The following is a 27,810-nucleotide window of genomic DNA, read 5'->3' as shown; positions in this document are numbered from 1 at the left end:
CGCAGTAACGCTCGCACGATCGTTTAGGGCCTAATGGATTCTCAATCTAACTTCTGCCCCTGTTTATCTTTCAGAACATCACGAATGTCTGGTTGGTCCCTATACCGAGTTCACTCGAAGCAATCGATCAGATGGATGAGATGACGCGTAAGCATGTCTTTGACATTGGACCCGTAAATCATCAGAAGGTAACGAGCGGAAAGGCGGTCGTACGGGTACGGTTGTCCTCCAATCTGGAAGCCGATTTCCCGACCAAATTCACCTACGATCCAACGCCGATGGACACCGAGACGGGCGTTATCTATGCCGCGATCGTACTGCTCGGACTGTATGTGTTGATCATCTGGGAGATAGTGCACCGCACGTTTGCGGCCATCATCGCTTCAACGCTTGCCATCGGTGTACTGGCTGCCATGAACGAGCGTCCCAGCATGCCGAAGTTGATCTCATGGATCGATGTCGAAACGCTGCTGCTCTTGTTCGGCATGATGATCCTGGTGGCTATCCTGTCCGAGACCGGTATCTTCGATTACCTGGCCGTGTATGCGTACCAGGTGACGAACGGTAAGGTGTGGCCACTGATCAACTGCCTGTGCATCTTTACCGCGATACTGTCCTCGTTCCTGGACAACGTAACGACCGTGTTGCTTATGACTCCGGTAACGATACGATTGTGTGAGGTGATGGAATTAAATCCGGTGCCGGTGTTGATGTCGATGGTGATCTACTCGAACGTCGGCGGTACACTAACACCCGTAGGTGATCCACCAAACGTCATCATCGCGTCCAACAGCTATATTGCGAAAAATGTAAGGAGATCGCAGAAATAGCTCTTGCTGCAGGAATAGGGGTTTGTTATCAATACTCTCTTTTTTTTCTATAATCAGGGAGTGAATTTCGCCATCTTCACACTGCATATGGCCATACCGATCTTCTTCGTCATGATCACGACCTACTTCCAGCTGCGCATGAAGTTCAAAAACATCAACGATCTGCGCTTCAGCGAACCGCAGGATGTGCAGGAGATCCGTCACGAAATAGCCGTGTGGCAGCGTGCGGCCGCTTCTCTATCGTCCTACTCCAAGGATGAAGATTTGGTGCGCGAAACGCTCCTCAAGAAGGTTAATCGGTTGTCCCGTTCGCTCAAGAAGAAACTCGTCACCGGCACGGTACCGGTGGAGAGCTACAAGGCAACGCTGGAAGAAATGAAACGCAAGGTATGATTCTTCAGACAGAGGCCTTTTAATCAATGGGATGATAATGAGTTCCTTTCGTTACAGTACCCGATTCGAAGCAAGACACTGCTGGTAAAGTCTGCCATTACTCTCACGTTCGTGATCACATTCTTCTTTCTGCATTCGGCACCGGATATACAGAAGCTGTCCCTTGGTTGGACTGCCCTTCTCGGTGCCCTACTGCTTCTGATTCTGGCTGATCGGTAAGAAAGCTTGTTGCGAATGATTGCCACATACATTCCCAACAACATTAACTCCGTTTATTACACATCGCCAACAGGGAAGACATTGAATCGGTGATAGCGCGTGTGGAATGGTCGACACTGCTGTTCTTCGCCGCCCTGTTTATCCTGATGGAAGCGTTAGCCGAGCTGGGACTGATCGATTGGATCGGCAAACAGACGGAAAACGTGATCATGTCCGTATCCGAAGAATCTCGGCTGGCTGTAGCCATCCTTATCATCTTATGGGTAGGTGTTTTACACTGCTAGTTCTTTTTGGGTAAATTATAACCATCATTTCCTTATTGTAGGTATCTGCATTCGCATCTGCTTTCGTTGACAATATTCCTCTTACCACGATGATGGTAAAGATAGCCATTGGTCTTGCTGAAAATGAAGCGCTAGATCTGCCCCTACAACCACTCGTATGGGCGCTGGCGTTAGGAGCTTGCTTAGGAGGTGAGTACGCAATTGTAATTCTGTGCTTAATGTGGACAGACCTGTAAGTAATCCTTTTTACGTTCCAGGTAATGGTACTCTTATCGGAGCCTCCGCCAACGTTGTATGTGCCGGTGTTGCTGAGCAGCACGGATATAGGTTTACCTTTATAGAATATTTCAAGTAAGCGAGTCACCTGTAAAACTTCCTCTACCTTTTGTCTCGTTGTACTTATCATTTCGTCTACTTTCATTCTACTTTCAGGGTCGGTTTTCCAGTGATGGTCGGTAGCGTGATCGTCTCTACTATCTACCTAATGTTTGCACACGTCGTCTTCACCTGGCACTAGAGCTTCGCTAGACGGAATATTATTTCCCTGTCTTCTCGTTTTGTCTCGTATTGTTTATCTATGTGCCCTCATGTGTGCGCGTGTCAATGTATACCTTTACGCGTAAACACAACCTACCATTAATGCGAATAGGGATGTATTGACAAACAAAGAAAAAAAAGTGTTGCCATTGAAAGGAGCTGTACTACAAGCAAATCCATCGGCACCTACCTAGGTCCTAAAATAACCTCCCTTCAACAAACCTGAAACAACGACACCAGACGCGAATCATCGCCAACGTGCGAGTGTGATCGTTGACAGAACGATCAACTTGTTTCTTACTCCGATGGCGAAATAGGCGATCGCGTTAACAAATCATCTTTATATTGTGATAACCTTTAACGAGCAGATCGAGTAACTTACTCAATCATACACAGTTTGTTTAAATTCAACGCCATGCCATTTTGCCGAATTCCGTGTACCACAGACACAGCCACAAAACTAGGAAGATGATGCGGAAAGGTGGAAAAAATGCACAACTAGTGAAGGGAAAGAGTAGCCTATTATAATTGCCTGTAGAAAGATAAATCCATTTTTCCGATTAAGGAATCGATAAGTCAATTCGAGTGTAACGAGTAGTGTACGTGTACTAGTGAATAGAGAGGGAAGGGAACTGAACCATTGTGCTTGACCACTTCGGTGTGGTAAGATTTTGGCCCGATCAAGATATATTATACCGCGAAGGCGAAGGTTCAATTGTCCCTGGCAAGGATACTTTCGATGTAAAGTATTTTATGTGTAATCACACTACAGGTATTTCTCAACGTGTTACATGATGTTACTGCTGTTATTCTATTTAAACAATACTGTAATGTACACTCCTGCACGATCGTTCGACAAAAAGCGCCGTCGATAAGGTGGCCGTATCATCATACCTGCAGGATTTTCCTTTCCTGATTCCACGTTGTCTTTAAACGGTGCCCTTCCTTCCGAAAGACACACGTTAGAGCTGGTACATACTGTGTACACACTGAAACATTTTTAAACTCATTTAGATTTGTTCGTTTTGTTCTTCCTCTTGTCCTACTATTCCATATTTGTTCGTTCTTTCGTTCTATGATTGTTACCAGTTGCTCTAATGTAATAAATTATCATTTTTCAAACTGCGCGCACATTTGCTTACCACAAATCGTGCCACAGACTGAACTAAATGGAGTGAATAAGTTATTTAAAAACAAAAAGAAACATCTACTTTCTTTCCTTTCCCTTTCAACACACAAACACTCGTACCATTTCGCTAGTAAAAGAACCTATAAATAAACACGCCCGATTGAAAAGGAAAATTAACTAAAGAAAAACATTCCAAACAACATAATGCCCAGTGAATAGTGGTGGGTGAAAATATATTTACTGCAAGCTGTAAATGAGTGCAAAGAGTAAATGCAGTTTCTCGGCAAAGTAAGCAAGAGCTACTACGGCAAAGGAAAATATGCAACTTTATATGTAAGGCGGTAGTAAGTTTGTAGAAATAAAACTTTTCTCCTTCTTTCAGCGGAAAGGAAGCAAAAGAAAATACACGAGTGAGCTTTGATGAATGGAATGGAAACAATCCACGTGTAGAGTGTGCAAAATATATGTGAAAAAAGAAAAGATGTGAAAAGAAACATAGAATCGTAGACGACGAACCCTGCATTTTGTAGCGAAATTGTAGATAGATGGCAAATTTGAAGCCCAATCACCTGTAAGGAATGTAAGCGTGTGGATAATGAATGGAAACATGTGTACAGAATAGCTAAAACAAGATGGCGGTTTAATATGGAAAAGAAAGAAAACAGGAAAAAGATGTTGAAAGATGTATGTAATTTTGCAACCATGCATAAAGCGGGAAGGTTTCTAAGGAAGATTGTAAAAAATGTGAAAAAAAACATAACAAATGTAACATAATGAAAAGTTTCCCACTCTTATGTTTAAAATTTATAACTCTCTCAACATTTTATGTTTGCTAATCAACTTGGTGAAACTAATCGAGGTGGTATTCTGCAAAAGTAATAAAAAAGGGGAAAGTAATAAAGAAGGGAAATTTAAAAAAAGATACACCAATTCCCCGCAGAAACCTGCAGCATGAAACGAATCACAAAAACCATTCTAAATCAACAGTGAACCATGAGTGAAAGTACTCTGAAACCCTGGAAAATATAATGAAAGATCGACGAGTAGCACATTTTCGTTAAGTTTACACTACAAAATGGAAGTAAGATCCTGTAGAAACGGTTCGTCGGTACCGAGGGAAGAATGGCTTGCAGAAATAGTGACATCGTTCGGTAGTACTGTTTTCGAATTTGTTATTATATTGTAGTCTTCGTAGAGCGTCACACGAAGCAACCGGACACAGCGTGCAGCCTCGTTGATGGTTTGACGGATGAACCGTAGAGTCGAAGCATGAAGCTAATGAACGCACTGTGTGCAGAAAGTAAGACGGGGCCGTTAAAGGGAGCCGACAGGCAGGGTAAAGGAGAAAGAAACCAAACCCAATATGTAATAGACAAATAATAAAACTATTAAAAACTATGCCTATTCTTTGTGAGATTTTACCCTCAAGTGCTATTGTCATCAAATTTGCCGCCTAACGTCATACAGTCATTGCTTCATTTAACCCCATTTTATTTTATTGTTTGCCATTTTGTTCTCTATGCCTTGCATCTAATAAATAAAAACCCTCCCCGTGCTTTAGTTTACTAGTGATTTCGTTTTCGTTCGTTGATGCCACTTCCTTATAAATGTGGGTACTTCTTCTTAACCCCCATTATTGTGTGGTTGTAGTGGTTGGGGAATTTCATGAACATCCTTTTTTTAATTTTAACAATACCAGCGCACCTCCAAGCTACGCCAAAAGGTTAATAAATAGTACAATATCACATCCTAAAACCGAGCAAGAACTATTTACAACCATCTCCCCAGGGGCACCGGTTTGTGCCTGCAGGAAGAAATAAGGACATCTCATTCATAACCTCATTGTAACGTTTTAACAGTATAATACACATTCCCCCATCTACACTCCAGCATCTAGTCAAGCGACACATCAGACAGTTGGGCGGTAATTCGTTCTTTGTCACGTTTGCTCACTGGTCGATTATTTTGCCGTCGTACATTCCTTCGTCCACTATCGACGGTAAGGCCGGTATCCTTAGCATGTATCCTTTCGCTAGCGACAGAGGTCGATTCCGTTGGTACAGCGGTGGTACTAATTGGTACATCCGGCGTCACAACTATCAACATAGCTTCGGAAGCACCTTCCTCTGCCTGATGGGACTGTTTTTCCTCCGAAACGGCAGTCCCCGTTCGTGGTTCGCTTGGCATCGGTTTAAATGGTGTGACGGGATTGTGCAGTGCTTTCAGCTGATTGATACGTGTCTCTAGCACTTCCGCCGGAAGTGTTCCGACCGAATCTTCATATTCGCGCTGTTTGTTCATTTCGTACAGCTGCTGCAGCTGGTTATAGGCACCTTCGTCCATGATCGGTGCCGGTGGCATAAGGGAATCTCGCAGCTTGTCCTTGTTGAACTGTTGCCTCTGTTTCGTTTGCTTTGACCACGCTTGCAACCAGGATGTGGACGCTCCATTTCGTGTTGGGTTCTTTGCCGGGAAAAAAGATGGAAATGGGATAGGTTAAAAACAATTTTAGCTAAATGAAGCATATTTCTTCATGCTTACCCGTACCGCGTTAGCATATTCGTCATTGTCGACGTAACGTTTGCTGCTGCTGGCTGCAGCTCCTAAAATAAGATGGAAAAGTGTTTAACATATTTATTTTTGTGTTGATGATTTTACACTAAACTATTAATTGAATCATTAAAGTGGCGTTGACCGTTCTCTAACTTACCAATTGGTCTCGTATTCAGCTGCGGACCCAATTCTAGCTGTACTTGAAAGTCTGCATGTTCACCAAGCCGAAATCCGAACCCTATCCTTGAATCAGTTCCTGCGGAAGAATAAAACAAAAGGAAAATTTATTATGAAAAAAACCCATCAGAGTCCAACAAGTACAAAACCAACACAGAACGAGTGCATTAAAGCTACAGTTTACACGCTTAAAGCGACAAAATCAAAAAACGACTTAAAACAGATACATTTACCTTTTCCAAGGATAGCCTCGGGAAGTTTCAGGCTAGATCTATTTAACATTGACAACATCCCTCCATTCCGTTTAAAGTACGAAGGTTAATGGTCTGCCTGAACACAAATTGAACTGTCCAACTGCAAGGTTGAATGGCGTTTAGTTTTTGTTGCTGTTGCCTTTACTAATTTTAAGCCACAATGAGTATACTAAAACGACAAATTTAATGACTTTAACATTTGAAAGCAACAGTCTTTACCAAAGTTCATCAATCTTCATTCCAATTCCATATACCTAATCTTATTCAACTTTACGATTATTCCGAATTTTATTCAATTTTGATTAAAGCTCAATCAATCAGCCTCCCCAGCATGTTCGATTAATCTAACGATGGCAGTCGGATCGGTGTTGCCTTAAGCTCTTAAAGAAGCGGTAGGTATCAGTAACAGTTATCTACCACTCGATCGGTAGTCATTTCTCCGCTTTGATTGTGGCGTCCATCTTTTGTGGAGACAGTTTGTCCATCAACATAATCAAATATAATCTAGCAAAGGAAAAAAAACGTGCAATCTTCAAATGACAAAACTTTCCTTCCCGGGAATTACGGATACCGTTTGTTTAGTTTCGTTTTCAGTTTCGTCTTTTTTTTGTTGTTGTTTTTGATTATAAAGAGAAAAGGAAGGAGGGAGATGGAGATGATCGCAGGAGGATGTTGTAATAGCAAGTGATCATTTACTGTATTTAAATAATTATACTTTAAAAGCATGATTACAATCTTTTTTTCCTTTTTGCTGTAATAAGATGTTCCTGTGTATAATAATTCACAACTTGCTATATGTACAGGAGAAATTGATTTCTAATTTGCTGCCTTGCATAAGCTGCAGCGTACCACTAAACTCATGCACCTAACTGTACACATGTTCGCACGACAAGCGACATGAGCCGGCTACTACAGCGCCACACAATTGATGTTTGTTTGTGTCCCTCCCTCCCTTCATAAACATCATCCATACGCTAACCCTGCTACCACCGATTTTACCCTGCATCGGGCCCAACCAAAACCAACCCCCGATCCATCAGTCCGGATGTCTGTCTGCAACGGCGGATGCAAACAGAAAGGGAAAGTTGTCCCAATCGGTGCCTGGTCTGTTGTGTGGTTGCGTGTGTCTGTGTGTGATCATCGTCGTCACCGGCAGCGTCATCGGATTGTGGACCACGGTGTAACTATCATCAAGGTTCCGACATTAAAATGAAGGAGAAGCGTATAGTAACGACAACAAAAACAAAATACTTCATCATGATTAGCATTTTGTGCAGCCAAGTGCATCCACAGCACAGTGGCGCAAAGGATGGAGTTTTATATTTTAGGAAGGGATGAAGAGCGACCAGTGTCACAAATGTATGTGATTAGCGAAAGATGACATTGGGGATGAGTGAAACAGGTGGGTCGCTCTAAACGGATCCTGTTACGTACGTCTACATTAGTAGTTTAGTGGATAATGATTTTTACTGGCTTTTCTTAACTTTGTTTACCCCTACCAGGATTGTCAGTCCTGGAGTTTGGATACGATTTGATGCCCGGTCTTGTCGTGCTAAACCGGCGCTTCTACCACCAGTTTTGGTATAATTTTCTCTTCCATATTTTAATGTTGCCAGGGTTGAATTTGGATGCGCAACGAGAATGGTGAAAGTGATATTTGCAATATGACAAGGTGGACTCTACGCAATATTTAAAATTATGAGTCACTCGTGGCAGATTGTTCGGGGTGGGGTTGTGTGGAATTATTTTTATATGATTGCTTTATATACGCATTGCTAAATATTAAATTTTAAAACGAGTGAAACATTCAAATAATATTTTCCGTTTCAGACTTAGTTCAGTGGTGCGTTTTTATTTTTATACAGTCGCACATCCGGTTTGGAACACAATAGAGTAATATCCGCCCACTGATCTTTAAGATTATCTTAATGACTCCCTCTCTCTCCCTCTCTCTGTTTCTCATTTGAAAAACAAATCAAAAGAATGCGTGATTTTTTTCATTATTTTAGGATAACTTTTTTTTAATATAATCCTGTCGTCTGTTAGTTTCAACAAATTTGTATTAACAAAAAGAACCACTTGATTTTTTGCGGATCTCACCCCTTTAAAAGATTGTTTGGATGACCGCAATCCGACTCTATGCACGAGCGAACAAGCTTTTGTTGAAAAATTACGAAATTAAGCACCTGGCCACCGAAGTAACGGGGCTCACCCAACGACCTACGCTGCTTTTCTCCTTTCTTCTTTCGCCCACCCATCATCCTATGTCTGTTTTGTTCCGACCAACCATTAACCCTGTTTCCTACCGATTCCCAATTTTCCTAACTACCCTTCGGAACTTCGGGATGAGAGATTGATCGAAAATTACATAATTTGTTGTGCGCTGTCCGAATTATGCTCCCCAAGCATTTCAACGCCAGTGAAATATTTGCATTCCGGCCAAACCGGACCCACCGCTCCGTGACCGTTCCCCTTTTGGCCTTTTGGGTTTGGCCGGGTTCCGATCAATTTCCGACTTACCTTTCTTGATCTGTGGAATGTTGGAATAGACCAGGGAAAGTATCGATGGCAGCTCCTCCGGCACGATGAACGCATTTGTGACTGTTGGTGCGCCGGCCGATGAAGAAAAGAGGAAGAAAGTAAGAGATGAAAGGCAAATGAGTAATGACAGTAGGAAAATTTCGGATGAACAATGAGGTATTACGGAGGGATAAATAAGTGAAGCTTTTAATAGTCAAATCATGTGGTGTTTGTGTCCATATGCACACAAAAGTGAGCGGTTCAGTCGGGCACTCAATATGGAGGCACGGGAACAAAAACCGTTTTTTGCCGACAGATGAACATGAAATGATATCATGAGAAGCTGTTAGAGCATTTTGATTAAATTATTCAACCACAGCTAATGGTTTCTATTTTTTTGCACGCGAATTGCGTAAATTGTTAGATTGTTTTGCCCGCAAACCTCTCAATTGTTATCTTACAGAAATGGAGGAGCAAAAGATGGGGATAAAAAAGAGCAATAACATTAAACATTGTACCCAACATTATGCAAAGGAAAGTTGGCCAAATGTTCCTGGTTGTGCTTTTCTTTTTGGTCGTTTACTAAATTACGTAAAATTACTAAACATTAGTGTTTTTTCCCCGTAATGCTAGTGTTGTGCTTGAATGCTTTTGAGAGAAAATTTATTAATTTTCTTTTTAAAGTGCAAGTATATTCGATTTTTTCATCTTTCTTTATAAAAGAGATCTGTCTCTTTACAGTTTAATAAACAAAATTTAGTATACACAAAACACCGTCGCGCGAGAAATGTCTCTCTACGTCTATTTCCACGGTAATACAGACACAAAACTTGAAGATGATCCTTCAAAATCATCTTCAAGATCAAATTCATCTTCATCAGTAAGCAAACTCTTCTCTCTTAATAATGACGTCAAGATACTCCCTGAAGAGTCTTGTTCCTCCGTAGCTTGGGGTTCATCTCCGATATTGATGGTTTCAGATGAAGCTGTAATTCGCATGCAACTGAACTCAATCAATTACCATCAAACACATTTATCAACGCGCTCTATTCAAAAGATGTTGAAAGCGTTGAAGAGTTGTTTTACTTTAAAGAACCTGACATGATCAATGAACAAAAGACGCATCAAACACATAACATTAGCAATTTAGAAAAATTATTCAACAGTATGAATAGCAGCAAACGGAAACTATACTGCTGGGCGTGAGAAATCTCAAATTGAAGTCCGTTTTTCCTTCTCGCCTCCCCGCGTTTACGTAAGAAATCTTAAAACCTGTTTCCATGCGCAACCCTGACGCATTATGCCACGTAAAAGGACACTACCACCCAGGCATGGCCTCTCACATTACATCCTTCAGCAAGCGAATCCAACTGTTCCAATTGCTTGCTGGCGGTCGTAGCGATAGTAAAGACCTTGGCACGTGAAGCAACCAGCACAAAAAAAACCAGCCCGTCCACCCTTGTCTTCGAGTGCATAACGAAGGACTTGAACGGGCGGATAGAGAAGGAACCTGTTCCGGAGCAGTGCAGGCCGGTGTGCGGCTATATTTTGCTACGTTTAATGTACGGAAAAATATTCACCACACTATTAGCACCACTACCATCATCAGTCAGTGGGGGTTGAGCAAAGGGAGACAAGCTTTTTCCGCTGCTTAAAGTGTGTGTGTGTGCGTATTATTTTGATTTTAAAGCACTTTGAGCCAGCGTCGAGCCATGAAAAGGCCTGTAATGCGCTGGTATGCGTTACTGCTTAGGCTGTGGAGCTCGTTGTTTGGGTGAGTGCACGGTAATAAAGTAGTTGAAAGTGAAAACTAATCGATCGGTCACGAAACTGATTAAATCAACGATCGACGGCTGCCACCACAGCGGTTTTGCGGAATGACTAAAGTTTTGTTCCGCTATTGTTTCCCATTTGCAGATACATTAATGAAACGCAGTTTTGCTGTCATTAAAATAAAAATTGCAGTATAATGACTGTTGCTTTAGTACATCGCAAAACATGATATAAAAATAGTTCAATTTTCCATAAATTTGCATAATAGTTAGTGGAGAAACTTTTCCCTGCTAAACGCTTCAACAGTAATGATTGCATATCTTTCCTCTTAGCAATAATGTGTCGTATTTCACGTGATGGTGCTTCATGCTGATGAAGTAATGGTGGTAAAGATCAGCGATCGTTTCGCTTTCCAAGGAGCGTTTGGTGCAATCTGCACACTCCTACAGACGATGCACTTAAGATTGATGCAAATGTTTGCACTGCATGCATACAACTATGATGCAATGTAGGTCAGTACGCATGCAATAGAAGCTGTTGATGGCAAAAACTAAAGTAGCTAGTTAACAGCAATCTTCAGCCATTTAAGAGCGATAGTTTATCTTGATGATGCATTTAATTTCCATTTCCATTTCCATTGAAATTTTTAATACATTTTACATAAAACAAGGTTTAGCATAAAGCAGCATAAACCTTTAAAAATATATTCTACGACATTTAATGTTTCATATTACTACTTCATAATTTTTTTGCTGTAAAACTACTGTTATTTCTAATTTAAATTTTCACAGATACTAATTAAGCAAAATGAGTAATTTCATTAAAACTCAATCAAGCACGGTCCAGTTAAGCTTGACTCCCACCTGCCTATGTTTGCCCTTGTTACGCAATTAACACCTCTTTTTGCTGGTTCAACGACCGTCTCGTATCGAACACTGGATCACTGCCCAAAGGGGCTATCCGGTCAAATGCTACTCGTCTGACCTTGCGAACTAAAGCCTGCGGCTCGCTCACATCTTAAACGACTTCATTTGGGCATTTTTTTTTTGTTTTACTTTTTTGCAACATTTTGCTTTTCACCATACGGGAAATCGTTTAAACCAGATTCGACAGCGCATTAAAAAAAACTAACCCACCCCAAAAGCAAAAATTGAAAAGCACAAAGCGCAACAACAGCACCAAAAAATGGCTTCCCAAATGAGGTTACACTTTGCACGTCATGACTGCACACGGCCTCAGCCAGTCTCTAGTAGAAGACGGTGATGACGATGATGATGTGGTTGTGGTGATGATGATTACGATGATCGGGTGTGATCGCACAGATCATATTCATGTGATGATCGGTCAGTGCTGGCCTGCGAACGGTGTCAATGTCGTTCCGATTCGGTATATGTTATTGAACCAAACATCCCCGTGCTCAGGCCCAACGGCAGCCAGAAGCATAACACTAAACGCATAAATCTCGAGGTCGTGCAACTTTACGAGCGATACGTGCAGCTTCTCAAGCTACGAACACAATGGACCTATCGCTATAAAAAGTAATTTCCATGCATTAACAGTGAACGCACGGCATTCTCACACATTTTGGATTGCGAAGCGGTTTTATTATCACGCTTACACACTTTTGCAAATTTTCTTTTACTTTCAATTTACGATTGCCACTAACCATGCTTGCGTGTTGCAATCTTTCCGCGAGCTTAAAAGCAACATTAGAGTCACATCATTCAACGATCGTCACATTGTATGCAGTTCTTCTCAAAGGGTCATCGCATGTAATCGTAGGACATAAACACTACCTTTCTCATCCTGGTAACTATGCGCACATGCAATAGTTTGATGAAAGACTTGCATATGCATAAATATGATGATTAACTCTACGCCAGTGAAAAACGAATATCGATTCAACTCAACTGTTGGCAGCAAAATACTCAATAGATGGCAGCAAAAGTTAATTCAATTTATACTTTTGCGTCGACTTTTTACAACTTTTTGGTAAAATATTTACGCTCTAAGAGGCAATTATTAATAAATTAGTTAACGAAGTTTTATGTTTGAAATTTCGTTCTTCATCGCGCGTTTAAATCTTTTCATAAAAAGCTTCTTAAACGATCCCAAGTGATGTTAATTGAATGAGACTTCTAAATACAACTTCTTTAACGCTATTACACAAGCCCTTAATTTAAATAAACCCTCCGATATCGACTCACTTACTAATCTTACCCTTCCGTTAAACAGCCAAATGAACATCAATCAATCAATCAATCAAACACTTTACCCGAGGGCTTGCTACACCCCCGCCCCGGCCGAGAGTCGCCACATTTATTTCACCACCTTTACCAAACCTTTTGGTTCCATTAGGACGCTTCGATAACAAGCTGCTTGATGGCAGAGTCTTTGGAAACATTATAATACGCACGTTCGATTCCGAAGCCAGCTCATCCACTCACCGCCGAAGGCACTTCACAGCTTTGCAGCTATATATTTTTTTATCCAAGCTTCCAACCACTGAAGAAGCCGCCTTCGGTGAACTTGTGTTTGTGCTTATGGCTGGTGTGAAAGTGAAAACGTATTAGCGTTGATAAATGCGCCTCGTTCGTGTGCTGTAGCGTTTGCTGCAGGTCAGCGCATAAATGCTGGTGCTTCTTTTTCGCCTCTACAAAGAGTGGGTGCTAATCAAATTAAACATACCGACATCGCATGGAAGTGTTGATGGATTATAAAAGGTTAAAATATTGCCCAATTTCCCAATGCCCAAAGCAGTGCGGGCCGGTAGCACAATCTGTCACCCATCTTTTGTGTATGTGTGTGTATGGCTGTGTGTAAATGCAGCTGGCCAAGATGGGCATGGAATGTGAAAGATGATTGCTTAATTGACGAAAAATAAGACGATAATCAAATTTATTTTCACTGCCTTATTTGGTAGGGAACGGAACTGTTTGCTTCAAACAGAGGTATTACGAATGGTGAAATGTGACTATTTCCGTTAGAGTTATTAACACGTTTTTATAGGACTAAAACAATGCTTAATGTGAAACGATACAATCTATTGTCACAAATGATTTTAGTTTATAGCTTAGTTTTAACTTAGTGTTTAATCTTGGTCCCGACACCAAAAGTAGAAGTTGATCACAAACTTGTGCTTCATAAATGACTTTACTATTGAAATTAAGACATGAATTAAGTTTTTTTTTTAATTTTTCATTATTCAATTGATCAGAAATGGTTTGACTGAAAAGATCAATTCATGATCGTTTGTTTATATGAAGTATATTTAAACAAACGTACATAAATCTGCATACATAATCAATTCACTTATAGTTGTGCAACATAGAAATCTAAATAATATTGATCGAGTTTTGTTTCCTTCGACAATTCACTGACCGACAATAGCAAACCGAATTTCGTTTGGCGAATTTGCTCGAAATTTTCCCCCGAATAAACACACACGGTATGCGTTTTTCCTTCAGCACAATTTCCCGATTGCACAATTCCGGTGTTTTTCTTTTGCACAACCATTTGCCAAACAATTGCATGAGCGGAAGAAATTATTTGTTTGTCTGCTTCATTCGAGCAACAAACAGTCTCGTTTTGTGTCGAGTTGGGGCGCAAAAAAAAATCGATCACTTTCGTCGTGCTCGGCTATCAATGGGTGTAGTACGCACGATGTCACTGATGCCACTGAAGCTGTTTCAAAAAAAAGAAGGAAAACATAATAATCACAGTATGCACCCCACGGTCGGCCCCAATTGCTCGGTGATCGGTGGAAAAAGGGACGGATGTTTTGTATGTACGGCGAGTAAAAGCTGCTCGTTACCCGCTTTACCAAGCCACGGTCGCTACACATTTCCATCCTTCGTTGGCATTTCCGCACAGAAAGACACACACACACCGCCGCCGGTACGGACAGGGAGGGACTTTGGTGGAAAAACCAGTTTTAAAACCTTCATTTCATTTCCCTCCTTTCATTTTCATTTGCACACGTAATGCAATGCACTGCTGTAATGGGGCAACTGGTTAGGTCCCTCGTACCATAGGGACGGCCTGACGAGACGATTGAGTCATACAGTGTGTTCCCCTGTGGAGTCATAGGCAAATGCGACTCTTTGGTGACCTTTCGGCATCACAGAAAATATGGTGATGATGAAGAAAACCCATTAGAGTAAAGTTGATTATCTCGGAGCGCTGGTGTGCACGCGTTTGCAAACATCCCTGCTGTGGTCACACTTACATGAAACGGCATCAAACGCTAGCAGAAACAGCATCAACAGTGATCCCAACAGTGGTCGTGGCCTCTGCCTCGCACGCAATCCAATTAGCGATCGTTTCATCATCGCCACGATCACGATCTTCGGCTCTTTGACACGGACGCCTCTTTACGCCAAAAACTTGTTGCGATCTGATATCGACGTGCGCAGGATAAGCAATCAATGAACATAAAACTGTACGTCTAACACCGGCTCAACACAATTCCGCACACCATTTTCCTATCCAACACCAGTGCAACGCCACACTTTTTGTTTTCCTTTTAACCGACTAATAACACTTGACTGTGCGTTTGGTAATCAGGAACAATAGGCACACATACACACTGCACTGCACAACGTGGTTTCCCCGTGAGGACGTGCCCGAAAACGGGATTTTCTTTTGGCCACCTCAATCACCTCGGATGCCTGTGCCTGTTTTTTTCGGCCGCCGTTTTGCCACCCGTGCTCCGGCGAGTGCAATTGAAGACGCAATCTCTGTCCGATAAGAAATTTGAAGACGCACCCGCGAAAGACAGACCACTACTCTTGCTGTGCCCGCGTGAAAGAGAGCAAGAGAAAAAATAACAAAACTTTCTCACCGCGGAATTTCGATTTCGAGCCACACACCACTTTGGGTATCGTGCGGGTTCGTCTTCGTTTGGGGTTGCGCCGCGATCAACAAACACACGGCACAAACTGGCGGAAGGAAGCCGCCAGTCGCGGTGCAGGTGAAACGATTTTCTTTATTGCACACGGCCGTTACCCAAATAAATACAAATGAACACGGTCAACAACAATAGCAACAGCAGCAACAACGATTCGATCACACACAACCCGAACAAGATCACGCTAATCCGAGGAATAGGATGGATTGTACACCTCGCGAGGTCACTCGAAGAATTGAACGAATGCAACTTTTTTTTTTGGGGGGTAGCTTTTACACCAAACTCACAAACACATGAAGTACAAACGACAACAAATAGCAAATACAACAAAAAAAACCGCAACGAATGGCCTTTTGCAATCGATCTCGCAACGATCTCGTGATCGTTTCTTGTGACACTGGTTGGTCGACGAAAAAGAGTTGTACGCTACAGCAAACGACGAACCGCTTCGCTGGTTGGACTTTGAGTGACTGAAAACTGGTTGGTTTGCCGTACGCAACAACCGTGGCCACGGTGCGCACACCGACAAGCAACAGCTGTATGTGGATAGTCCGGTTGCGTTTGGAAATCCGCAAGATGATGTTGGTGGTGGTTATCATGTTGTTTTCTCCCGTACGTTATTCAGGTTCAGGCACACTAAAGTGACCACCGAACGAAATGTTTAGTTTTTCATATTCTCGTGGATCAATTAAATTCAGAAAACTTTAAAGATTTAAAACTCTACGTACAGCATAACAGCTTCAAGTTCAAACTCAACTAACTAAATTTACATTAGGGCCGTTTTTATGTTCAGTGTATTACATTCATCCTTATAGCTTAGTAAGTCCTTTGGAATTAATGAAAAATAATACAAACTCACATTCGACTCCAGAAATTCGACTCCAATGTCATTCAAACACCAATATAGCAAATGAACGAGTAATAAGTGCAATTAGTAATACAATCTTTTAGTTTCATAAATAAAAAACTCTAATTGATGTTTTATAAAATGATATAAATTGTGTTATACATCATACTTTGTTAAATAGTATCCCTATTTTTACTTGTTGGTTGAAAAAAAGGAAAGGCATGTTATTTTGCGTTATATGAGTAAAGCGACAATCAGAATCCACCCTGAAAGCTTTTAAAATATATTTTCACATGCCTATGGAACTTAAAAGCTTATGAAGAGTTTCCATGCCTCTGCTAAGCAGCGTAGAGGTATCTTTAGTGGTACAATTTTCGGGCAGTGGAAACACAGATTATAATCAAATAGTGTTTTGAAAGAAGTCTATAGCTGTAGTATTCATTATCAAATTTTATATTTTGTACTGTTAAAAATCAATATTTTCTGTATGTTTCATTTTCCATTTCCTTACATATTGGGAATAATTCATATGCATTCCTACACCCCGAACGTCCGCACACTTGTCAAAGGGAGAATCACACGAAGATGTCTCTTCTCGAACGCAGGCCGAACTTTGACGGTTGGCGCAATGTCAAACGAAACTATGGGCTTGACAGCATGCGCATTTGTCCACGATGCACAACGGGACTACCGTTGTGGTAGATACGGTTCTGGTTAAAATATCCTCTTGTTTACCATGTTGCAGCAGAGAGAAGCTCAAAAACGTTCATAATTTTGTCGTGCTCGGTTGTCGTGTTTGTCCGTCGAGTTAAATGTTTTGTTTTTGATTATAAAAAAAAGAAGTGTTTAGTGATTACTTGACGAGAAATAGAAGAAAAGCGTAAGTGTGCTGTTTGCTTGCGTTTGTTTATGTTTAAAATATGTTCTTTGCGTCCATTTTTCGTGTATTCTTTCCTCCTGGAGGTTGCATTCGCGAAGAAGCCTTTTCTTGATTCTAAATGGCGGCACGTTGAAAGTTACGAAGCTTCGTTTGAAGGAATCGTGTGTTGTGTGAATGTTTCCGAAACAAATCGTATCGTAGTTCCGTAATGAAGAAATGGCTCGTTTATCGTTCTCGAGAATCTTTTCATTCGCCCGGTCCGGAAAGCAACGCGTCGTCGCGTGTTTTTTCTTTCACCCGTGTGATTTTGGCGTAGAAAGTGATTTTTCATTCAATATAGTCAAAATTTTCTGAAACGTGTCTGCGGTAAACCCATTCCATTCGCAATCAACACGACGGGACGCGCAAGTGTAGAAGAACGAAGCTCGACGCTTTTCTTTGCCAAGTGTGGTTATTCTATGTACGCGATGCGTTTGAACGATGGTTCGTCTGATAACATTGTTCTCCTGCAGATTGTGAAACTTTCAGTGCATTCTGTTGTATAGCTGATGTTTCTTCATCTAGAATAGAAAATAAGTTCTGTGAATAGTTTCCATGCCGTGAGTATTTGAAACGGTTCCTTCCGAAATTCGTTCCCCCTAAAAAGGAAACAGATACAAATGCGTTCCTTTGTGCGTGTTACGGAATGCGAATAAAGTGGCAAAAAGCAAGGGCATTAAAACCACATCTCTGAAGGAAAACGTCTCCCATAGAAGCGGGAAGAGTATTTTTGTTTGAAGTGTAGCAATTTCCCATTTTGAAAAAGCTTGTGAGTCCGTGCAATTGTGTCTGTGAAAGTGTGTTTCAGTTTTTGAAAGAAAAAGAAAAGGGATAACAACTTGCCGAAACACACCTTTTAATTATATCTCTACAAAGCAAACGGTCGGCCGAGAAAGGATCCTTTTTGTGGCTTTGCGTTGCTTTCTATGCTTCAAACGAACGCAGTATAATGGTTCACAAAACAGGTAAGCGAGATAAAATGAATTAAATGTCCCTTCAGAACATTATACCTGTTTTCCATTAGCTTTCGTACGTGTGTATGTGTCGGATAAATTGCTCCTTGGCGTTTAGCTTTTTTGTTATACGAACGAAAGTTCTTAAGCGAACTTCAATCATCATCTTCACAGCCTGCTGTGATGCTTTGGTTTGAGACATTCGTTCAGCAAAACAGTGACATTTCTCACGCGTAAACGTCACGTAAATTACGTTCAAACATAAAACTTTTTTATCCTTATGTTAATGCTTGTATTCACATGTGAAATTGGATTAAACAAAACTCAAGTGAAGCTGAACACATTAGATGTAATTGTTCAAGGTTTTTATTTCTTTTTAAAACCCATTTTGATATGCTTATCTGTATGATTATATTATTTAATTTGACCATAATATACAAAAAATAATAAAAAATATATTTTGTTTTACTACACACCGAGATACGCCACCACTTGAACCACTCCTTTCAAACACCTTTAAAAACAAACCTGTTAAAATTCCATCTTCTCGTTGTCATTTTATTAAACGCTCCAGGATCAAGTTTTTGCGCAACAAAATCATAAGAAACTCGTTAAATTTTGACCGTTTTTTGTATCATTTTGAAATCTGCTTCTCGAGACGAACGGAATCACAAGACAAATTAAGTTTCTTATGTTGGGTTCTAAGGCGCACCTGGACGTGATCGCTATCGGAATGAGGCTCGAGAACAGGTTCAATGTGAAGGAACCATCCAGCAGAACCTGTTATTCCAGTTGGCACGCAGTCGACGCTGTAGCAGCATGTTAACAAACGACCAACTCGGAACTTTATTATTTAAATGTGAAAGCTCATTAGAATGCTCCAAACCACCCGGCTGCATTAGTTCGGTTGGGAATTGTTGTTAGAAGTTTGAAAAGTTGCAAAAACCCATATAGACGATATTAATTATTTCTGGGCTTCGGTTTCATTTTGCATACCTTTGACTCCACCTTATATGAATCCCCGTCTGCCCAGACTGTCCCAGTAACTAGTAGCCTTATCAGTACAACCACCTACAGGCATAAAACATCATTTCGCGATAATAGCGTTGCGGGCCAGTTTGCGAAAGTGAAAACGCGCTTCCAGTTTAATTGTTTGTGTGGTTTGCGTATTTTGTCGCCCGTCTGTCATCCATTTTTTATGTGTCCAGCAGATGATAAGATCGTGTAGCATTTTGTAGTGGGGATGTAAGGCACGAGTGTGGAGGTAAAAATGGATAATCTTAAGGCTTCCTCGAAGTCGAATGGTTGATAAGGCAACTCGCACCCAGCAATGGGAACCCGATGGAATCGTTGAGGTTTAGGTGACATACTCGGGCGGTGAAAGTACTCCAAGAAACTGTGGAAATGAGATTTTATTGCCGAGCAAACGAGATTTTGATTGGGTTGCAATTATACGACAATCTGGTAATTTTGCTTTAAACTTGTTGCAATATTTTCAATTAAATAAAAGCAATAAATTCCTCCCTCTACTTTACCAGAAATCACCCTCTTAATGGCCCTTTCAATATCGAAGAGAAGGGATACAAACGCACAAAAATACATGTAGCACGGAACTGTGTATTTGTGTGCTTTGTGCAACGGAAACATGACAGAAGTCATTACTCTTCGATTGGAACGCACTTGGAGGGTTTTTTTTTGTTGTTCATGTGACTGCGGAATTTACGCGCATTCATATATAGGATGGGACAACTTTCCACAGAAGGCTTTAGAGTGGACGAGACCATGATTGTGTAAAAAATTTCTTTTCACACACACACGCCACACGCAGACTAAAAGCTCACGCAGCTCTTTTTTCGCAACAAACCTTGTCTGGTCGCCGCAGATAGTCCGCAGAAAGACATCACCTTGTCCGGCGGGGATGTTTTGTGGTCCGGTCGTACGAGACACAACCAATAGAGGGTTTATGTTCTGTCGTTGGACATGTGCGTTATGTGAGACATTGAACTCGGTTGGGCAGTGGCCATAATTAGGGAATGGTTTATTGGTGCACTGTTTCAGCGAATGAAGCAACTGTGACATGGGATTAAGAGCAATGCCAATTTGTCTGGCAAGGACATTAAGCGAAAGATAGCCCACAACAAGCAAGGAACAGTTGTTGTTTGCAATATTAACTCAGATTAACATAATTAAGTTATGCCGTTTAGTATATCTCCATTAACTTTCCGTTTGCTCGTGCGTAAGATGTAATAATATTAAATACATTATGTTTTTCATTAAGCTGGTAAATGTTCATCTCAAGTACTTGCACTAATTATGGTCCGTTGGGTCTCGTTCGAGCAATCAAACATTTTGGGAAGTGTGAAAAATGGGAGAAAAAAGTATCAACTTTTAGGAGGAAATGCTTTGCTTTGAATAAATATCATAAACATTTTTTTATGTTGTGTGTACTTGTGTTTGTTGGCTACGAAATGCCAGAGGGTGACAAGGTAATGAGATTAGGACCAAAAATAGAAATTGGTTTACTTGACCAGTCTGGAAAAAACATACGGAAAAATGATGATTATTAGCTAAGGGAAAACGGCGGAAAATCTGTTTATGTTATTTTATGTTAGGTGACTGTTGATTGGTTTCCGTTCCTCAAGGCAGGAATGTTTTTTTCTGTTTTGCTGTAAAAATAAAATAATTAGCTTCCTCCTCATGTTTATTCGATGTGCTTTGGAAAAGGTTTTTTTTTTATATTTACGAACACTTCATTAGTACTTCAAACAATTCGGTACGGTCTTGACAGTGTCAGTCGAAATGACTTTATCAGCTTCAAAACTGGTTAAAACTAATAAACCTTCACCCTGTACGCTGTTCGTGGCCCTTGTTTTTATTAGTCATCAATGTCAACGTAGGGGCAAATGTACTGGAAGAAGGTTTAATGCGCGTTTAATGTGGAACATATGAATTGTATGGAAATAATATTTTTTTTCCAAACAAACACTCGAACTTAAGAAATAAATTAAAATTGCGTAACTTAATCTTACATTTAATGCCGTACCAAAAACCCCTGATAGGACAGTGCAGTTCGCAATCTCAGCTAACCTTCTTTTACACTGCGCCTGAAAGTAAATAAAGAAAATTCACCATCTTTCTGTCTCTTCCTCTTGAGGGAGACTTCGTTCGTGGTGGTAGATTGCAGCGTAGTAGTAATGGCCTGTGAACGCGCCTGTGTGAAAGGCCAACGAAATCGACGCAATCAAGCGTCTTCTTCATATCAAGAACGCACACTTTTACGGTCTATCAGCTGATAATGGCATCTGTTGGGATGAGAACAACGGGGATGTATGGGAATTTAAATAGTGCAACGAGAGCAAGAAGCTCTTTCTATTGCTCGTTTGTTCTCCGTAGTGCTTTAGAAAGTATTCCGATGAATCTAAGATGGACTTCTTCATCTTGTGATTGTTATGGTTGCGGTGATGCGTGTTGATATGCGATTGTTTACGTGCTTTTTTAGTTGGAACTTAGGAGATTGATAACGTAACATTGTGTTTGTATTGTTAGCAATATTTTAGACTTGAGTTCAAATCATTTTATTACTAATTTCATGTTGTAGGCTACTCATATTATTGTTGATTAATCAGCAATTAACCTGCATTACGGAAAGAATTTTCCAATTTTGTCATAATTTTTCGAATGACTTCATTTAATTTTGCCCAATCTTTAAAGTCTATTAAATAGAGCATCGTAAAAGCTCTACCACACATCCGCACGAACACATAATCAATTTCGGATGAGCTTGTTACAAATCTTCATTACATAATTCCAATTCTATTTGGCGCATTTTTGGCGTACATCCAAACCGTCCCTCGACGAGCCCAGCGGATTCCGGTTTGAAATTTACCAAGTTTGAAATTTCAAGAAGAAAATAAAGTTCCTTGCGGTGGTTGAGTCTGTATATGCAGTATATGTGGTATACCATCTTGACCCTGCTCACGCACATACACAAACATACCGCTGCAGGAAATGTTCTTACACCTGGGTCAGCTGTTCGGTGAAACACCGTTTTGGCTGAGCAGGATTTTCCAGCTAAGGAGCAACATAAATTGTCATTAAAACTTCATTTCGCCGCTCATGTCGCCGGGGTTTATGACACTTTGGTGGGATTATGGTTGCAGTGGCGCATTGGCTTGTATAGTTATGCCGGGGAATCTTCCCCGTGCGCCAGCGATACGACACTGATTGGTTATTGATTGTCGTACAGAGCATGATGAAGGAAAGTGATTGCAATTATACTTCCCGGTGGGAAAAAATAAATAAACAAGAATATCATTTTTCATCGTTACCATCTGATCGCATAAAGATGAGGACGGGAGTTTGTTTTCTGCTGGCCACATTCGGCCGGATTCCCGAGGGAAACGTATAAATGAATGTCTGGTTTCTACCTAAAAAGGGTTAAACTTTTACGCCCATAAATGGAAAACCGGACGTCATGTTGTGGTATCGCCAGAAAGAATGTTTTTTAAAAAAAAGCGAAACATGTACAAAATGTAAACAAAAAAAAACAAAAACACAAAATTCATTCGTTTGTTTGGTGCAGTCCGCACGCTCGCATGGAAGGCCCAAGGGTTGTTTGTGGGAGTTTTTTCTTTCTGATATAAGCTGTTTTTTTGTTTCTAATTTTATTGGTCCCAACCAAGTCGCTCATATGCGTCACTGGATGAACGTGTTAAAACGGAGAACAAGTTATTACACCAGTTATGGGCGAAGTGTAATGGAGAAGTTGATGACGCTGCAAACTAATAATGATAAGAGACGGCTTTTCAGTTCGCTCAGTACACGGTGTGGCTAATTATTAAGCGACACGTGCAATTTATCGATAGATAAGTGGCGTAACTATCGGTACACGTCTAGAACTAGATCTGAATTGTTGAGTCTGAAAGGAGTTTTATTTGCTATAATTTTGTAAGTAGAAAAGAGAAATTTTTAAACCATGTAAAATAAGATATTTCCATGAGAGTGCAACGTGGCCCGGTTTATAGAAAACCTCCCAATGAAGAAAGAATTAATCATCATCATAAAGGAAACCACACCGTTGACGATGAGTAATCGTGGAATTCTTTCAACACCTCACGCTTCTTTCAAGACACATCGGTTATGTGCCCGGATGGAATCAACGAACCACAAACGCAACAGGAAAAACTGCCTTTATTCCATCTGATCTACTGGAAGAGCAACAACCAGTGCTTTTGTTTGTCGTTCTTTGTAGGGTTAATATTATATTTGTAATGGTTAAACCATCCTTGTGGTTGAAAACCCCTTTTGCGCTCTTTTCATTTATAGCATAGTATAAAATAAAAAATATAATCATTGATCTACAAATACTATGCACAACTATACATATTTACAATGTCACAATGTCGGTGTTCATTTGTGTGATTCGGAATTTTAACTATTTTCTCGAATGGTCGTGTTCTAATACTAAAGATTTTGACTCAATCCTGGTCATGGCACCAAATGTGCCTATGAGAGACTAGATGCTCTTTAGTCATTTTTTGGATCGCGAAGTATATTGTTAGTCTAGAATTATTCAGTATTACATAGTTACTTACAGAAACAAACAATATATTTTGATTCTCCAATAATTGGAGTTTTCGCATCTAGACTTAAATCTACGACTGCTGCTCAAACAGCATGTGTCTAATCTGGTTTCATACTACTTCACATCATTTATCGGTCAAGCAGTGCCAGAGGGTCAAGTGGAAAAATAGGAAAAGTGCTGATGTGTGGTACAAAGCTAGATAAGAATATTTCACCCTTAAAAATATCAATCAATAGGAAGACTTTTGGTCCAGTGTTCTACAATTCATGGGGTTTTTTTGAGCACGGAAGAACAGAAATGTGAAGGTCACTTGTTGTCCGCTTATATCGAGTAATATTGATTAAATAAAATTCTTTTCTTTTGGATTCCTTCTTTGTTGGGAAGTTTAAAAGAACTCTACTAATAAGTTATTTTTGTAGTTGAATCGTTCGGTGCTGGTTATTACATATATGCGAAAAAAATGTCTACATAGTTCCATCTGCAAAGAAAAAAAACAGTCTCGTGACCGTGGTATGGTTGCTTTTGCCACGTCGATTAGCTCTACTAGCAGCATGCGGGTTATTTTGCTACTGTTGCTGCCGGTGTGGTGTCATCCTCCACGGTAGAGAAGACCCAATCCGATGTGGTGTTAGTAGGTCAAACAGGGGTCGCCTTGAGTGTGCCGTGATGTTTCTCCAGTTTTTCCAGCACCGGGTGTGTCGTACGGTAGAATCTTTCGCCCGGTTTTTAACACTCACCACTCCTCCACCGGTTCAATGCTTCATGCGGCGTCCCTTCAGTCGCTTAACGGTCACGGTGACATGACCCAGTTGTAGATGTGAAGGGAGGAAAAAGAACAGTTGCACTGCAAAGAACGGATCGAAGGAAAACCTACCAAGTGTTGTGGGGGAACCCAATCCAAGTTTAGTGGGCCTCTTCTGACATTGTTCGTGGAGGGAAGGTTTTTCCTCAACCAGCTGCGCTGACCCGTACAACCAGTGCTGGTGGAAAGGCTATTTTTCGCTCGAAGGCTTTACACCACGAACACGGTCGGCTTCTCTTGTGCCACCCAGTCCGGGGCCAGTTTGAAAGTCTTTAATCTTCTTTAGCTTCAGCAATTTTCCAGCCCTCTGTCAAAAGGCCTTATCTTGAGGCCCCTTTCTCGCAGTATCTAAACGGTTCTTTTTTTGTCTCGTTGCTAAAAATGCTGTTGGTTTTCCGTTATGAGAGAAGTGAGTTTGGAAAACTATAAAAGTGAGACCCCGTTAGGACAATGTAAAGAATTGGTGGGACTTTATGGTACAGTTAAGCGGTGCCGAGTGTTTGTGATGTTAAATATGAAGCTTTTTTATGTAAGTAAACAACAATTAGTTTACGTATTTGCTAATAATATGCTGTGTTAATTGAATTGTAAACTCATCTGTTAACCACTTAAATCATCAACAAAAAATCGTTTTTATCATTTCATTTTTTATTTAATTTTTCAATTACAATTCTAACTGTTGTTTCGGCGCAGTTTATAGTTTTCCCCTTATTGCAAACATTTCCTCTCAAATCTTTCACCATCAAGCTTTTGGGTTGCACACTGCCACACACCAAATCTGATTACTTATTTAAGCACCAAAGTAAGAAACTCATCGAGTCAATAAATTACGAAACCGTTCCTATCTCGTTCCCTGGAGGAAAAGCGCATCACGTCGGTTGGCTGTTGGTGGTGTGCTCGGTCACTTTATTACATCCGTCCAGGTCAACCGTTTGTGTGCGTGTGTGTGTGCGTTAACTGGTTGCCTGGCCGGAATTAAATGGTTCCATCGACGGCTCTTGGGCCGATCAAATCGATCGAAGGGACAGCAATGGTGCTCGTTTAGTATCGTGGCGTTCATCAATATTTATTGCATGCTGTCTATTCATGCCACAAACCCCATGAGTAAGCTTCGAGAAGAAGTTCTAAGGTGGATTACTAGCGTCTACATTAATGGCATGCGAACGTTTAAATTAGCAGCGGCAAGTTGTGCATTATTTATGGCGCGTTTGTGGATGTAAATGCATAACTCTGGTGCATGCGAAAATGCATGTCGATGATGTCAAAAACAGTATGCAATTATGCTACGATGTGAATTTCGCTTACGTCCCCTGCCGGAATTGCTTCTGATGTCGCTGATTTAAAATGTAAAGCCAATCGCTACTGTTTCAACATTTCACATTTACTGGTCGATTGTTTTGTTGTTATCGATAAAATGCAATTTTGCAAAATAAATTGAAAAACGGTGATTTTTTTTTGCTTACGATTGCCCTCAAAAAGCGTTCACTTGGTGCGTAAACATAATCGCATCGGTTGCATCGATCATCAATTATTATTACCTTCCAACTGACTGCTTCCGTCGATTGTCGTTAGGTCGAATGGTTTTAATATCGACCTTTAAACGCACTGATCAATATGAAATAGGGTCGTTCAGGTGCGTACTAAGGTTTCCATGGGAAGTAGAAAAAAATAGGACAAAATAAAAAACAGTTAAAGGTAGCTTCTCTCGGTGCCAAAAGCGAAAAAAACTGCTGTATGACGCGATTAGCCGTCCTGCTGCTAGCGTACGAACTCGCGGAACCAGCTGCGTGACCGAGCTGCGTCACGTTGTTGACGTGATTTTGCTGTCGTGTGTTGCGGTTGTTCTATCGATAAAAAGTGCCCAAGACAGTGGAGAATGCAATGCTGCGGGTTGAAACACGAAGAAGCCGCGAGTGCGTTACACGTTGCCAATGTCCACTTGTGCACCCTTCGCGGGAAAGGGTTTCCCGTCTATCGATACGTCCCTGAACGAATCGTGGTCAATAGCAGCATAGAGCGTTTGAGTGAGTATTTGTCACAGCGCGTCTCGTTTATCGCTGACGATGGGTGATGATTTTGTACCCAACCCAATTCAGATGGCGACTTGAACGGGTTTCTTTGGAGTGTTACACGCGTTCAAACAAACAAAAAAAAGAGCCGATAACGTGACGCGGTTTGGATCTATAGTACGTGCGAAAATGGATGATCAATCGAACCAATCGGATGATGAATGGCGACCAGGAGAGGACCGGAGATGTGCTGGTGGATTCTTACGAATTGGCCATCGTGATGTATATATTTGATATTGATTTCGTGCCGGAGTCAGGTTGAGAAAATTTAAAATGGTTTTATTATGTTGTTGGGTTATGTTCTTTTTTTTCCTTTTATGTGGTCTATCTTTAGTCCTTCGCGTTTTCTTCTTTCGGTTTCAATGTTTTCAGTCTTATGTTAAGATTTTCGATTTTTTATCTATTTATTCTTTATTTTAATACTTTTATGTCATCCGTTTGTAGTTTTTATTAATATGAGATAAATAAACCTAAATTACTAATTTGTCTTTTACTTTTATTTTTACAGGTGAGGATTGTTTTTCATCCTGATGTACTTTTGTAGTGAGTATAATATGTTTATTAGTAACCCTTTTTCTGGTTCTTTCACTTACATAAAACTGTTATCTTTTCTAAGCAAATGTTATGCCCTTATTAGAATACTAATTGCATGGCACTAATAAAGCATAATTGCTGGCGCTAGCAAATTCCACTGTCCGTTCCTATTTGACATTACCATTTTGGCTTTCTTCATGTGACAATTGCTGTGGCGCGCTTTTCCGAGAGCCATACAACACCTTCAACCATGTCTAGGTCCGTTTGATTGCTCCGTAGGGAGAGTGAACGACAAAAAAAAAAAAAGCGAACGCTACAATTACCGTCGGTTCACTGTCAGACGTTGATCCAATTGCAAGCTGCGTCGACAGTTCGCTTGACAAATCACCGTTCTGACCTTGCCTTTTTTGTTGGCAGTACTATGCGAAGTTATGCTTACAGTCAGACGGCGTTTTTCATCACAACATCACTGCATCACCGGTGTCTTGTTAACGCGTCACACACCACGAAAGCTTAAACTTTTC

The 27,810-nt window shown here is 40.7% G+C and overlaps 3 protein-coding genes across 21 annotated transcripts in view; 2 read left to right on the top strand and 1 right to left on the bottom strand.

The window, feature by feature from the left end:
- The window catches only part of LOC125763400 (P protein), a 53,139-nt gene extending 48,349 nt beyond the window's left edge, over window positions 1–4,790 (top strand). For all 16 annotated transcript variants that reach the window (XM_049426565.1, XM_049426570.1, XM_049426569.1 and 13 more), the window contains 7 exons: window positions 75–809; window positions 888–1,217; window positions 1,281–1,438; window positions 1,516–1,705; window positions 1,768–1,915; window positions 1,984–2,077; window positions 2,159–4,790. In XM_049426565.1, the coding sequence (XP_049282522.1) occupies window positions 75–809; window positions 888–1,217; window positions 1,281–1,438; window positions 1,516–1,705; window positions 1,768–1,915; window positions 1,984–2,077; window positions 2,159–2,243 (1,740 nt within the window). In that variant the 3' untranslated portion in view covers window positions 2,244–4,790. The remainder of the gene's footprint in view (window positions 1–74; window positions 810–887; window positions 1,218–1,280; window positions 1,439–1,515; window positions 1,706–1,767; window positions 1,916–1,983; window positions 2,078–2,158) is intronic.
- A 76-nt stretch (window positions 4,791–4,866) lies between these two features.
- Window positions 4,867–16,083, bottom strand: LOC125763543 (uncharacterized). 2 transcript variants are annotated; one of them, XM_049426826.1, is made up of 5 exons: window positions 14,898–16,083; window positions 8,897–8,977; window positions 6,103–6,201; window positions 5,940–5,995; window positions 4,867–5,855 (listed from the first exon to the last, which is right to left on the bottom strand). In XM_049426826.1, exons 1-5 carry the CDS (start codon window positions 14,998–15,000, stop codon window positions 5,286–5,288), a joined length of 909 nt encoding a protein of 302 aa, XP_049282783.1. In that variant the 5' UTR covers window positions 15,001–16,083; the 3' UTR covers window positions 4,867–5,285. The 2 variants fall into 2 exon arrangements, with proteins under 2 accessions (XP_049282783.1, XP_049282782.1); XM_049426825.1 differs by having other exon boundaries at window positions 5,934–5,995; window positions 14,898–16,080.
- A 1,108-nt stretch (window positions 16,084–17,191) lies between these two features.
- LOC125763350 (mitogen-activated protein kinase-binding protein 1) overlaps window positions 17,192–27,810 on the top strand; it is a 98,836-nt gene continuing 88,217 nt past the window's right edge. For all 3 annotated transcript variants that reach the window (XM_049426399.1, XM_049426398.1, XM_049426394.1), the window contains exon 1: window positions 17,192–17,305. The gene's annotated coding sequence lies outside the window, so the exon portion shown is untranslated. The remainder of the gene's footprint in view (window positions 17,306–27,810) is intronic.

This window comes from Anopheles funestus, chromosome 2RL (genome assembly GCF_943734845.2).
Source record: "Anopheles funestus chromosome 2RL, idAnoFuneDA-416_04, whole genome shotgun sequence".
NCBI lineage: Eukaryota > Metazoa > Arthropoda > Insecta > Diptera > Culicidae > Anopheles > Anopheles funestus.
Note: the sequence above shows the minus strand (reverse complement) of the source record. Positions and strands in the feature narration are given on the sequence as shown.

Coding starts and splice junctions, on each gene's coding strand:
- LOC125763543 (XM_049426825.1), bottom strand. CDS start 15,000: ATGATGAAACGATCGCTAATTGGATTGCGTGCGAGGCAGAGGCCACGA. Junction 8,978..14,897: donor AGCGTTTGATGCCGTTTCAT/GTAAGTGTGACC, acceptor GCGCACCAACAG/TCACAAATGCGTTCATCGTG. Junction 5,856..5,933: donor AATATGCTAACGCGGTACGG/GTAAGCATGAAG, acceptor TTCCCGGCAAAG/AACCCAACACGAAATGGAGC.